Source organism: Myotis lucifugus, unplaced genomic scaffold, assembly GCF_000147115.1.
Source record: "Myotis lucifugus unplaced genomic scaffold, Myoluc2.0 scaffold_223, whole genome shotgun sequence".
Taxonomy (NCBI): domain Eukaryota; kingdom Metazoa; phylum Chordata; class Mammalia; order Chiroptera; family Vespertilionidae; genus Myotis; species Myotis lucifugus.
In genome coordinates, this window is record NW_005871271.1 from 979,180 (window position 1) to 992,180 (window position 13,001).

Here is a 13,001-nt window from a genome sequence, read left to right on the forward strand (position 1 = left end):
ATTTCAATCACTCATATATATGAAACTTGTCATACTCAGAGTTCATGTAGTTTGGCAGAGTTATAAATTACATTTGTAGTAAAAGTTCTCTGAATAAAGGCCTAAGACCAAGCAGTTATTAGCTAATTTGTTATAAACAAATGATCAGTGGCATAATAATTAGTCTGCTTGCACAGTCTTAGAAATATAGAAATACCGACTGGTTGTTTTTTTCTTTTTCTAGACCTTTATCCTAAAATCTTATCACTGAGAATAGGAGTTTTGTAGGAATAAAGAAATCTTAGAATGAAAGTATTTTGACTAGTGTAGACTTTTTATTTTAGGAACAAATGATGAGAAAGAAACAAGCAATGCATCTTGATGCAAGATATGTCACAATGGTAGAGAATGCATATTACTACTGCAACCCACCTCCAGCCGAAAAAACAGTGAAAAAGAAACGTCCTCCTCTCCAGGAATATATCCGGAAACTTTTGTACAAGGATCTTTCCAAGGTCACCACTGAGAAGGTAAATCTTAATGGAATCATGGAATAATGGTCAACGTGAGATTTGTGGTAGTTATATAATATTCAACTAAATTTTTTTTCATCCTAATGATAATAGTATTAAAAGCAGTGTACTTTCCTTCTAGCCTGTGCATGAAATTTTAGGTCAGGGACATATATTTCAGTTTTCCTAGATCAGTTTATTTATAAATTGCTTCAGTGTCCCATAAATTATAGATAAGAAATGCAGGTACTTTGCATTGTTCACATTTTGTAAATGGAGAAATTAAAGCAGAGCTGTTCCAGTCGCAAGAGTGAAGTTTAGGAGAGTTGGGATTAGATCCCAAGTTCCATTATGATTGACTCTATACAAATCACGCTAAGAAATAATTCATATAATGATACATAATATATGGGACAATATTTTGTTTTCCTGTTATGATAATAACTTCTTTTTTTTAAAATATATTTTATTGATTTTTTACAGAGAGGAAGGGAGAGAGATAGTTAGAAACATCGATGAGAGAGAAACATCGATCAGCTGCCTCCTGCACATCTCCCACTGGGGATGTGCCCACAACCCAGGTACATGCTCTTGACCGGAATCGAACCTGGGACCTTTCCGTCCGCAGGCTGACGCTCTATCCACTGAGCCAAACCGGTTTCGGCTTGATAATAACTTCTTAATTAAAAGGGCCATTCTTCTAAATTAAATTTTTTTTTGAAACTCTGACTATGTCAGAATATGAGACATAGTCAGAGTTGAATATAAGACATAGAGTTTCAAAAAAATATATATATGTATGTATATATATAACATCAAAATTTAAATTTGCCTTTACATGTTTTTCTTGAGAGTAGGGGATCTTAACCTTGAATGTGTGTTAGGAAGCCCATGGCCCTCTGAAATTACATAGTTTTGAATTCTGGGGCTGTCTGTATTTTTCTGGAGATAAGGTCTGTGGCTTTCTTTGGATTCTCAACAGGAGTCACTTTCCAGAAAAGTTTAAGAACCACTGATCTGTTAACTGAATTATTGTAGTTACCTTGCTAGAAACCTCACTTTTAAGTAAGATATGTTGAGCAAAACATTTCTTGGTTTATTCTACAAGTTGAAACAATACAATGTAGAACTTCTTTCTTTTTAGAAGATAAAGTAATGGAAATTAACTTCTGCACAGAAAATACATCTGGGGAGGATAAAAGGATGAAATAATACATGGGTGGGAGAAAAGGTAATAGGAATGATAATGCAGCTTTGAAAATTGAAACCAACTTTCAGAGAGTCGGAAAAATAGTTGTTTGAAACAATAAGGATTTTGATAGCTGTTTAGAATTGACTAAAATTGTAATCATTTGGTAAAACTTCCTGTAAGCAGATCCCTTTTTTTGTAGACTTATTGTTAATTTGTGGACTATAGAGAAAATAAGTTATATGGGGCTGATAAGGGAGAATTGCAATTTAATGGTTTGATAGACTATCAAATATAGAAAAATATAGAATACTTATGAAGTTGAGATGACATTAACATTGCCAGTGAAGCTGATATGAGAAAATATTTAGTGCTTAAAAGATGGATTGTGGATATAGAAATGAAAGGACTACTCTGCAATCTGCCAATAATATCTATATTCTTTCAGAATCAAAATGGATAGAACTTAATGATAGGTAGAGCTCTGCTAATTATCTCATTGACAGTATGGTCTTTGAAATCGTAATACCTAACTTTTATGGGGTATTTATAATGTGGCAGACACTTTCTTACATACTTCACATGTTTTAACTTGTCTAATCCTCACAACAAACTAGTAAGTGCTTTTATTATCCCCCCTTTTACATATGAGGAAACAGGACACTGTAATGTCAGTCTTTTTTTTTTTTTTTTTAAATTTTTATTGTTCAGATTACATTTGTTCCTCTTCCCCCCCCCCATAACTCCCCTCCTTCCAGTTCCCGCCCCACCCTCCGCCCTCACTCCCCACCCACTGTCCTCATCCATAGGTGCACGATTTTTGTCCAGTCTCTTCCCGAATCTCCCATTCCCCTTCCCCCCCCAAGAATAGTCAGTCCATTCCCTTTCTATGTCCCTGATTCATTATAATCACCAGTTCATTCTGTACATCAGATTATTTATTCACTTGATTCTTAGATTCACTTGTTGATAGATGCATGTTTGTTGTTCACAATTTGTATCTTTACCTTTTTCTTCTTCCTCTTCTTAAAGGATACCTTTCAGTATTTCGTATAATACTGGTTTAGTGGTGATGAACTCCTTTAGCTTTTCCTTGTCTGTGAAGCTCTTTATCTGACCTTCAATTCTGAATGATAGCTTTGCTGGATAAAGTAATCTTGGTTGTAGGTTCTTGGTATTCAGCACTTTGAATATTTCTTGCCATTCCCTTCTGGCCTGCAAAGTTTCTGTTGAGAAATCAGCTGACAGTCGTATGGGTATTCCCTTGTAGGTAATTGAGTCTCTTTCTCTTGCTGCTTTTAAGATTCTCTCTTTGTCTTTTGCTCTTGGCATTTTAATTATGATGTGTCTTGGTGTGGTCCTCTTTGGATTCCTTTTGTTTGGGGTTCTCTGCGCTTCTTGGACCTGTAAGTCCATTTCTTTCACCAGGTGGGGGAAGTTTTCTGCCATTATTTCTTGAAATAGGTTTTCAATATCTTGCTGTCTTTCATCTTCTGGCACCCCTATTATTCTGATGTTGGTACGCTTGAAACTGTCCCAGAGGCTCCTTACTTTTCTTCACACTTTCGGATTCTTTTTTCATTTTGCTTTTCCAGTTGGGTGTTTTTTGTCAAATCTTTGGTTTGATTCTTGTGCTCCTCTGGTCTGCTATTGGGTATAATATTCTTTATTTCAGTCCGTGTATGCTTACTTTCTAATTTCTTTATCGTAGCATCGAGGGTCTCATTAGTTTTCGTGAGGCTCTGCTCAAGTTTATAGCAAGCCCTCAAAATTGCGATTCTTAGCTCCATATCCTCCATTTCTGTCATGTTTTTTTGTCTCCGCATCTTTTATGCTTTCTTGGTGCACCCCCTTGTGGTCTCTGTGCGCAGTCTTGTTCTAGCCAAGCCTTAATTGTTGTAGTTAACACTAGAGGGATTTGACCACCAGGCCGACTGGCTGTAGGAATCAGCTGTGCGGAAAACTTCAGTCCTCTGGGGAGGCACTAGTCCAGCCTTTGCCTGAGGCGATCGGCAAATGGCTCTGCGCAGGGCCTGGGCGGGGCGGGCTCAACAGGGCGGGGGGAGGGAGCAGCTATGGCTGCTCTCAGTCCGTCCCCAGGGGCTCTGCCTCTCTGTCCCCACAACCGCTGCAAACCTCGGAGGGACCGTAGCCAGACAGTCCCACTTCTCCCGTTTGAGTCTGGGTCCCTAGAGACTCGCCCGGATCTGTAGCCCAGAGTCTGAGACTCACTCCTGATTGAAAACGACAACCGCGCCCTCAGCTACCAGCCCGCTTTGTGCGCGCACCGCCGCACCACCGTACCTTTAAATTTTCCACACTGCGCCTCCTTTAATCCTCGTAATGCTGTTGTTTTTCCTTCTAGTTGTAGAGTCTCTCCTCAGCCAGCCTTCCTGTGGTTCTGGTTGATGTCCGTTCCGTCTTTTAGTTGTATTTTTGAAGTGGTTGTTCGAGGCAGCAAACTCCGGTGTTTACCTATGCCGCCATCTTGGTTTTCCCTCTGTAATGTCAGTCTTGATGTTATGTCTCCATTTTAAGTGATCTTTTAACCAATTAACCTTGGGTTTATTTATTTATTAGTGGAAATTTTTGATTTATAAAAGAAGTGTCTAAGATTATTTGGATTAAATGAAGCACAAAAGAAATCTTATTTTTGGTGAACCTTGGGAATTTTTTTCAGTGACTTTAGTGTATGAGTGTATACTGTTAGCTTGATTGAAGACTTAGAAACTCTAGGAAATACGGGGACATTATAGAAAGATGGAGGAAAAATGTGAATACCATTTATCAATAATTAGAAAAATCTCATGTTTAATCTCTAACGTGAAAAATCTGATAGAGGATCTCTGAAGTATTTCCCATTTCAAAAGTTCTTTATCTGCATTATCATAATAACATATCTATATTATTGGGTATATTGGATTATATACTTGTCTAGTAATTTAAACAAAATTCTCTTTGTTTAGGTTTTGAGACAGATGCGAAAGTTGCCCTGGCAGGACCAAGAAGTGAAAGATTATGTTATTTGTTGTATGATAAACATCTGGAATGTGAAATATAATAGTATTCATTGTGTGGCAAACCTCTTAGCAGGACTAGTGCTCTACCAAGAGGATGTTGGAATCCATGTTGTGGATGGAGTTTTAGAAGATATTCGATTAGGAATGGAGGTAACACAAGCTTTCTTTAAAGTTGTCAAATGGGAGTTTTAGAAGAATTTAAATAACTTTTAAATCCTATTATTGAAAAATAATAATTTGAAGACCTTCTTTTATCTATATGGTGTCTTTTACTATTACCTCTTCAGAATTAGTGGTTTCTTAATAAACCCTGCTGTTCTAGATTTACTGTGCTTCCTTCTCTCAGGCTAATCCTGGGGTTTATTTTGCCTCTTTTTCTCAAGTCCAATGAAGCTTATTTTGGAAGAATATAGTACATTTTTATTATTTCTGGGTTACTATTGGGAAAATAAATTTATTAATTAGAAGAATTGTAATCATTTGGTAAAACTTCCTGTAAGCAGATCCCTTTTTTTTGTAGGCTTATTGTTAATTTGTGGACTATAGAGAAAATAAGTTATTTGGGGCTGATAAGGGAGAATTACAATTTAATGGTTTGATAGACTATCAAATCAATTCACTTAATGATAGCTAAATATTAAATTTAATATTTAACATATTTTTTATTAAACTTAAAAAAATTGATTTAAATAACATCGATTGGCTGCCTTCCACATGTGCCCCAACCAGGAATCAAACCTGCCACCCTTTCATGCATGGGATCAACAGAACTACACAAGCCAGGGAAACTTTTTTTTTTTACATTTTGTAGATACCCATTTCCTAAAGAGAGAAAAAGGATACTCACAAGTGACCACCTTATTAGAAAAGAAGCAAAGAACCCATTAATTTTTCTCTGTTCAGTGTTTCTTCAGTAATTGATACTGTCAAGTGACAGAGGGGAATTTCGCCTCTTTTTACCACATTACTGTTCTTTAATGCAAATCTTGTGTTTTTTTTTTTCTTTTAGGTTAATCAACCTAAATTTAATCAGAGACGTATCAGCAGTGCCAAGTTTTTAGGGGAACTTTATAATTACCGCATGGTGGAATCAGCTGTTATTTTTAGAACTCTTTATTCTTTTACTTCATTTGGTGTTAACCCTGATGGCTCTCCAAGTTCACTGGACCCTCCTGAGCACCTTTTCAGAATTAGACTAGTGTGCACTATTTTGGATACTTGTGGCCAGTACTTTGACAGAGGTTCCAGTAAACGAAAACTTGATTGCTTCCTTGTATATTTTCAGGTATATAAGCTGAAATATGCAGTTTGGCACCATTTAATACATTGGTTGTGTTACAAAAATATTCGAGCAGAAACATTATAGCATTCACATATCACATATGAGATATGTTCATAATTAGACTAAATTTGATTTATTCTTCCTGCAAAGATGTTTTAGAGATTTAAAAAATTTGATGAATTTTATAATATAAACATTCTAATTCCATTGTAACTTTTATAATTGATTGTTAATTTTGAAAATTATTTTGGTATACTTTATAAATTTGGAATGGTAATTTATGAATTATATTTGGTACAGTAACTTATGAATTAAAAAACTTGTGATTTTTATATGTACATTTTTATCACTCATCTGTGTTCTGGTTTTACATATAAAATCATTTTTAAATGATATAACTTTTTTTTTTTAAAGAAAAAACTCACTCTGGAGAAAACGTTTTTAACACGAAAGAAACTCTTGAGTTGTGCTTTTCATATCTTAATTTTAGTTAATTATGTAAGCTTATGATTTAGAGCAAGTGTAGTATAAATTGAATTCAGGTACAAAAACAGAGATGTTTCTACAATTCCTTTAAAGTAGGTGTTCCAAAAGTTAACTTTGTAGGTTGGTTGTTTGGAACCCAATCACTATTTCCCATAAAATACTGAGCAGGGTGAACAATTCACTGTTGAATTGTCTAGATGTTGTTGAAAGAAGGTATCAATAGTACCATTAAAGTCTATATGATCACTACTTCTAGTATTGTTTTCACTCATCCATTGATGAAGAAAATACATTTAAAACTAAAACTGGAGGTATAAAAATACATCCACATAATGGCTGGTGTTAAGTGGAGGTAAATGTTCTTGGGGAAGAGCAGTTTATTAACTTTATCCTACCATGAGGAAGGGGATTGTACATTTGAGAATCAGATTCCCTTTATCTCTAAGGACTGTCTTAGGTTGGAGACTGCCTGTATTGAAAACCAATTTTGCTGCAAAGTGTTAGCTGTAATTGTCAGCATCCAAAGTAGAATCTCTTTCAGAAGAGAATCCTTATTTGCATTTAATCTGACATCCCAAGTGGAGAGAAAAGAGCTATCCCAAAATATCCAAGAGACAAAGAGACAGAGGCATTTTCCACATTGATTAACAGGCAGAAATATGCAGCAGGCTTAAACCTAAGGGGATGAAGTAAGAAGTGAGGCCTGGGGATGAGGTCAGTGTGTTCTGCCTAGAATATAGAGTGAACAGTTATGTCTTGGAAGGCCAGGTAGAAAGCATCACCCATAGTAGTGCTTCTAAACTTTAATGTGCATACACTTTACCTGGGAATAGTATTAAAATGCAGATTATTATTAAATTGGTCTGGGGTGGGGACTTAAGATTATGCATTTCTAACAAGCTCCAGTTGAGGTCTGCAATTTTGAGTAGCAAGGACCTAGCAAGGAACAAACTGGGGAAAGAAGAGTGAAGCACCCAGAGGATTACCTGTTTATACACAAATAAATTCCTGGGTTATGCTCTTCAATTAATGTTAACTTACAAAGTATAAAACAGAATGAGGGACCCAGGTAGGAGAAGAGAGGGAAAATATCTAAACATGCCATATACACAGCAGGTGTTCAATAAATGATTGTTGATTAATGATTTTTAGATTTAAAACCCTATTAGATACTTTAATTGACCTTTTTAAAAATCAAAGCAGGTATTATAGGGAAAATGATGAACATTTATCAAAACTATGTTTGGGAGTGGGGTTTCTGACTTGTTTCATTATCTGAAAATTTACTTGGTATTTTATTCACAATTTTTCCTTGTCTTTAAAAAGATTATGACAATTATAATAAGACAATATTTAGATTCAAGTCACCAAATGGCTTAGAAATTGTGTAGATGGAGGGAAATAATTGGAATTAGGATCATTGCTGTTGACCATTAATGAAAATGGTAGGTGTCTTGTACAATTTTTTAGCTTAGTTGTTATAGTTAGGTGACGTCACATTACAGATTATTATTTAAAATATTTTGTTATTAATATTTTATAGCTAAATTTATTTTTTATTTGTCATCAGCGTTATGTTTGGTGGAAGAAAAGTTTGGAGGTTTGGACAAAAGATCATCCATTTCCTATTGACATAGATTACATGATCAGTGATACACTAGAACTGCTGAGACCAAAGATCAAGCTTTGTAATTCTCTGGAAGAATCCATCAGGCAGGTACAAGACTTGGAACGAGAATTCTTAATAAAACTAGGTAAGCAAGTAATTACAGAGAGACAATGAAAGTGATATTTGGCAGATTGTTTTTAGAATTTGCTTTATAATGTTATCAGACTTTACCTTTGCATACTTTCCATTTTTATATTGAGTGTTACATAATATTAGGTAAGACATATGGGTGACATATTTTTTGATTTCATAAAATAATCCCAAATTGGAGGTAAATACTCATGTAAGAATTGAAGCCAATGATAGCGATGAATAAATACAATCCTGTTGGCCTCTCTTAATTTTAGAATTTTTGGTTGCTAATATAAAATCTACTTTTAATTAGAGTACCTCTTACAATACAGTATGTAATTGCAACAAGCGTTAGTTCTTAAGACATTGTAGGCTAGAAACTATAGAAGGGGATACCTGTTAGAAGTTTGGAACTACCCTACAGAATTTCAGACCTTATTCACTGGGAGAGTTGTCGCTATTTCTAAGAACTAGAGAAAATGTGAGAAATATGCTACAGAGAATTGGTCTATTTACTTTCTCTGTGTCCTTTTGAGATTGTTGTGGAAGAAGAGGTAGCTCTTTAAAAAAATATGCTTATTGCTTTAAAGAGAGAGGATGGGAGAGGGATAGAAATATCGATGAGTAACTCAGTCGGCTGCCTCCTGCACGCCCCCTACTGGGGATCAAGTCCACAACCGGGCATGTACTCTGACCAAGAATAGAACTGAGGACCTGTGGGTTCATGGGTTGATGCTCTACTACTGACCCACACCGGCTGAGTAGGAGTTAGCTCTTGAATAACTCTCACGAGGGACTGTAGGAGCTAACTAACTTTGTCAGTGGAAATAACTGGAACATGTAACCTTACTACTCTGATTTACTTACAGATACTTGTTAGCAGGTTTCATTTTAGTCATTTTAAAATGACATGTTTTCAGGCTATTAAGCTAGTATTTTACTTCCTGCTAGCACTTGGGACCCATAAGGCTGTCATTAGGAGATTCTTACCTTCACCAATTATATTAATTGTATAAATTTGCTATATTACATATCTGAAGAACTACTTTTCATGGTGAAAGCATTTGGTACTTTTTCCCCTCTGAAACTATTTTTTCATATTACATCCAGCATATTAGTAGGGTTTCTTTCTCCATAGGTAAATTCTCTTTTGGAGAATATGATTGCTGTTGTCTATTTGAGCATTAATTTTAAAGGTGCTTCTGATTATGCAACTAGAAACTACTCAAACCATAAAGACATATGTGCTTCTTTTTGTACTTTGGTCCAAATCATGTACTTTCTTTTCCTTTTTAGACTTCTAGTTGTATAAAATTATCATTTTAAGCAAAGTGCTTATTTATTTATTTATTTATTTCATTAACTTTTTTGCTTTGAAATAGTTGAGTCTTAGCCTTGTTTCTCAAAGATCTTTATGAATGATGTTCTGTATAGTGGGCATGAGGGAATACTAGTTTGACACCCAGTTTGGTAGCAGTAAAGAGAGCAATGTGCTTTATCCTTTATTGACTGAAGGTTAAATTAAAGGACTTCAGACTCTCTTGAGGAGTCTGTTTAGAATATGGAAAGGGAAAAATAGGTCAGCGTTTGCAAGTGAAACTCTATAAAGATGGTTGCAACTGGAAATTAAGCTATGAAGTTGTCCCAATTTAATTCTGTTTTAAACAGTCTAAGTATCAGGAAGAAGAGCTACATGAATAAACCTATATTAAATCTGTTTCCTGTTGATTAAATCCAGAAGATAATACAGAATCAAGAGCCTTTACTAGTTTTTCTGATTCAAGCACTTAACAAATTCATTATCTCAGTTTTATAGCAACATAATTCTAGCATAATAGTTAATAGATAAACACTAAAAATTTCTCATAATTATGCTTAACAATAGTTTTAAATAATTTTTAATATTATTAAAAGTAATATATGTTCATGGCAGAAATTTTGAAAAATAACAAGACAAAAATCACTGATACTCCATACTTAAGGATAATTATGTATTAACATTTTGATATATTTTCTTTTATTCTTTAAATTTTTTTCTCATGTTTATACAGTTTTATAAGTGGATTTCCCCTACATAATACATTATGAAATTTCCTTGCATAAAGTATTTCTCTAAACCTTTATTATATTTTTTAAAAAACTGGCTATATTCCTTCGTATAAATGTACCATAATTTATGTAATTCCTGTTGTTTGACACAGATTATTTCAAATTTTGCACCACTATAAATAACACACTTGAGTTATTTACTTGTGCATCTTGACTTCTTAGTATAGACAGAATTATTGGCAAGGACATTCTCTTTAAATTTAATAACAAAATTAAGATGGTAATAAGCAATATTGTTTAATTCTGGTTTGGAAGTTCTAACTAGTCCTAAATAATAATGGCTAATATGCAAATTGACTAAATGGCGGAATGACCAATTGCTATGACACGCACTGACCACCAGGGGGCAGACACACAATGCAGGAGCTTCCCCCTGGTGGTCAGTGTGCTCCCACAGGGGTAGCGCCACTCAGCCAAAAGCCGGGCTCACGGCAGGCGAGCACAGCGGTATTGACGGGAGCCTCTCCTGCCTCCACGGCAGCGCTAAGGTTGTCTGACTGAAGGCCTAAGCCATCAGTCGGAAATTTCCGAGCGCTCCCGGACTGCGAGAGGGCACAGGCTGGGCTGAGGGACCCCTCTCAACCCCGCTGAGTGAACGAATTTCATGCACTAGGCCTCTAGTATTATAATAAAAGGAACAAAAATGAGGGAAATAAAAGTAAAAAAAGGAAAGAAGCCATAAGAATGAATTATATTATAAATTTAAAGAGTATATTTCATAAATTAGAAATAAAATCAGTAGGATAGATAAAAGGCCCAGAAGTTGTCCAGTTAAATACAGAACAATCATTTATGGTGAGCCAGGAATGTTAAAGATAGGATAAGGGCAGCAGGTGAGCATTTGGGAGGAGAATTTGATAGAGAGCCACATCTTATATTGCCAAACTCTAGGTGGATTAAAGAGTTAAATATTTGCCCTAACCAGTTTGCCTCAGTGGATAGAGCGTCAGCCTGCGGACTCAAGGGTCTCAGGTTTGATTCCGGTCAAGGGCATGTACCTTGGTTGTGGGCAAATACCAGTAGGGAGTAGTATGCAGGAGGCAGCTGATTGGTGTTTCTCTCTCATCGATGTTTCTAACTCTCTATCCCTCTCCCTTCTTCTCTGTAAAAAATCAATAAAATATATTTTTTTAAAAAGTTAAATATTTACTTTTTCAAAGTTAAAAATAGATCTGATTATCAAATATTTTCAGAGGTTAATTTTCTCAAATTTAAAATGATAGAAGAAAGTATATATATATATTTAGGTTTTTAAAATGTACAATAAAAATTAATATGAAATTAGTTTTCTTGCTAAGTTGTTAACACTTACATAAAGAACACAGGTAAATTGGTAATAAAATAGAATACCCCAATAGAAAAATGAACAGGACATAATCAAATAAGGGAGAGCAGGGAAGAGTTGGTGTTTTTATTGAGTACTGCCTGATTGCCAGAATGATAGAGGAAGGTAATGTTACTGATTTTTGACAGATGAGTTTAAGTAAAGCCAAATCAAAATACTAGGTTAAGCAATCAAGTCAACTCTGCTCTTTCTGACATGTTAAGTATATGGGGGAAATGCTCAGCATGTCTAGTAAACAGAGAAATGTAAATTAAAACACAATCTGAAAGGAAGTACTATAGTTTATTACCATCTCTGTTATGAGCATGAAAATGGAGGCACCAAGCTGCTCAAATTTAAGAGGACAGTATTTGATTTCTATCTCCAAGTACACTTAATTCTGACACACACATTTAAATATTTTACTGTGTTTGCATTTTATCATCTCTGTTTTTTATATATACATTTTAATTTGCATTGTTTACTTTAGATTGCAGTGCCTTATGGTTCAGCAACTGGATCATTATATAGTTTAGCAAATGCAGAATATAATATTTATAGTTTTTGAAACTAACTTGCAATGAAAATGAAAATGTTATAAATAGTATGTATTTTCCTTACAAATTAGAGGTGTAGTTATCAAAACAAAGACTTATACAATACTAGAGGCCCAGGGCACGAAATTTGTGCACGGGGGGGATCCCTCAGCCCAGCCTGCACCTTTTCCCATCCGGGACCCCTTGGGGGATGTCCTAAGGATCGGGCCTAAACCGGCAGTTGGACATTCCTCTCACAATCCTGGACCACTGGCTTCTAATCACTCACCTGCCTGCCTGCTTGGTCGCCCCTAACTGCCCCCCCCCTTGCCGGCCTGATTGCCCCTCACTACCTGTGCATGCCAGCCTGATCGCCCTTAACTGCCTCCCCCTGCCGGCCAGGTTGCTCCCAACTGCCCCCTCCCTTCCAGCCTGGTCACTCCTAACTGCCCCCTCTGCCAGCCTGGTCACCCCTATTGCCCCCCCTGCCGGCCTGGTGACCCCCAACTGCCCCCTTCCTAGCCGGCCTAGTTGCCTCTCACTGCCCCCCTGCCAGCCTAATTGCCCCCAACTGGCCCCCCCCGCGGGGCGGGTGGCCCCCCAACAGACACTCTTGGGCAGGCAGGTCGCCCCTAAATGCCCCCCCCCTAGCCCCGATTGGTCAAATCCACCCACACTTTTTGGTGCAACAACTTGGTTACCCCCCCCCAACCCCCACATCGGCCCGGGTAATTGTATACAACGGGTGAAGATTTGGGGATAAATTGACAAGTAACCGCTTTATATTGAGGGAAACATCTTCTCCAAAGCCCACTTCAAAATT

The 13,001-nt window shown here is 36.3% G+C and overlaps 1 protein-coding gene across 8 annotated transcripts in view; it reads left to right on the plus strand.

The window, feature by feature from the left end:
* UPF2 (UPF2, regulator of nonsense mediated mRNA decay) overlaps window positions 1-13,001 on the plus strand; it is a 131,611-nt gene that overhangs the window by 87,516 nt on the left and 31,094 nt on the right. For 7 of the 8 annotated variants that reach the window (XM_006098215.3, XM_023761954.1, XM_023761956.1 and 4 more), the window contains 4 exons: window positions 324-509; window positions 4,647-4,850; window positions 5,710-5,985; window positions 8,039-8,222. In XM_006098215.3, the coding sequence (XP_006098277.1) occupies window positions 324-509; window positions 4,647-4,850; window positions 5,710-5,985; window positions 8,039-8,222 (850 nt within the window). The remainder of the gene's footprint in view (window positions 1-323; window positions 510-4,646; window positions 4,851-5,709; window positions 5,986-8,038; window positions 8,223-13,001) is intronic. The other variant, XM_023761955.1, reaches the window with a different exon arrangement.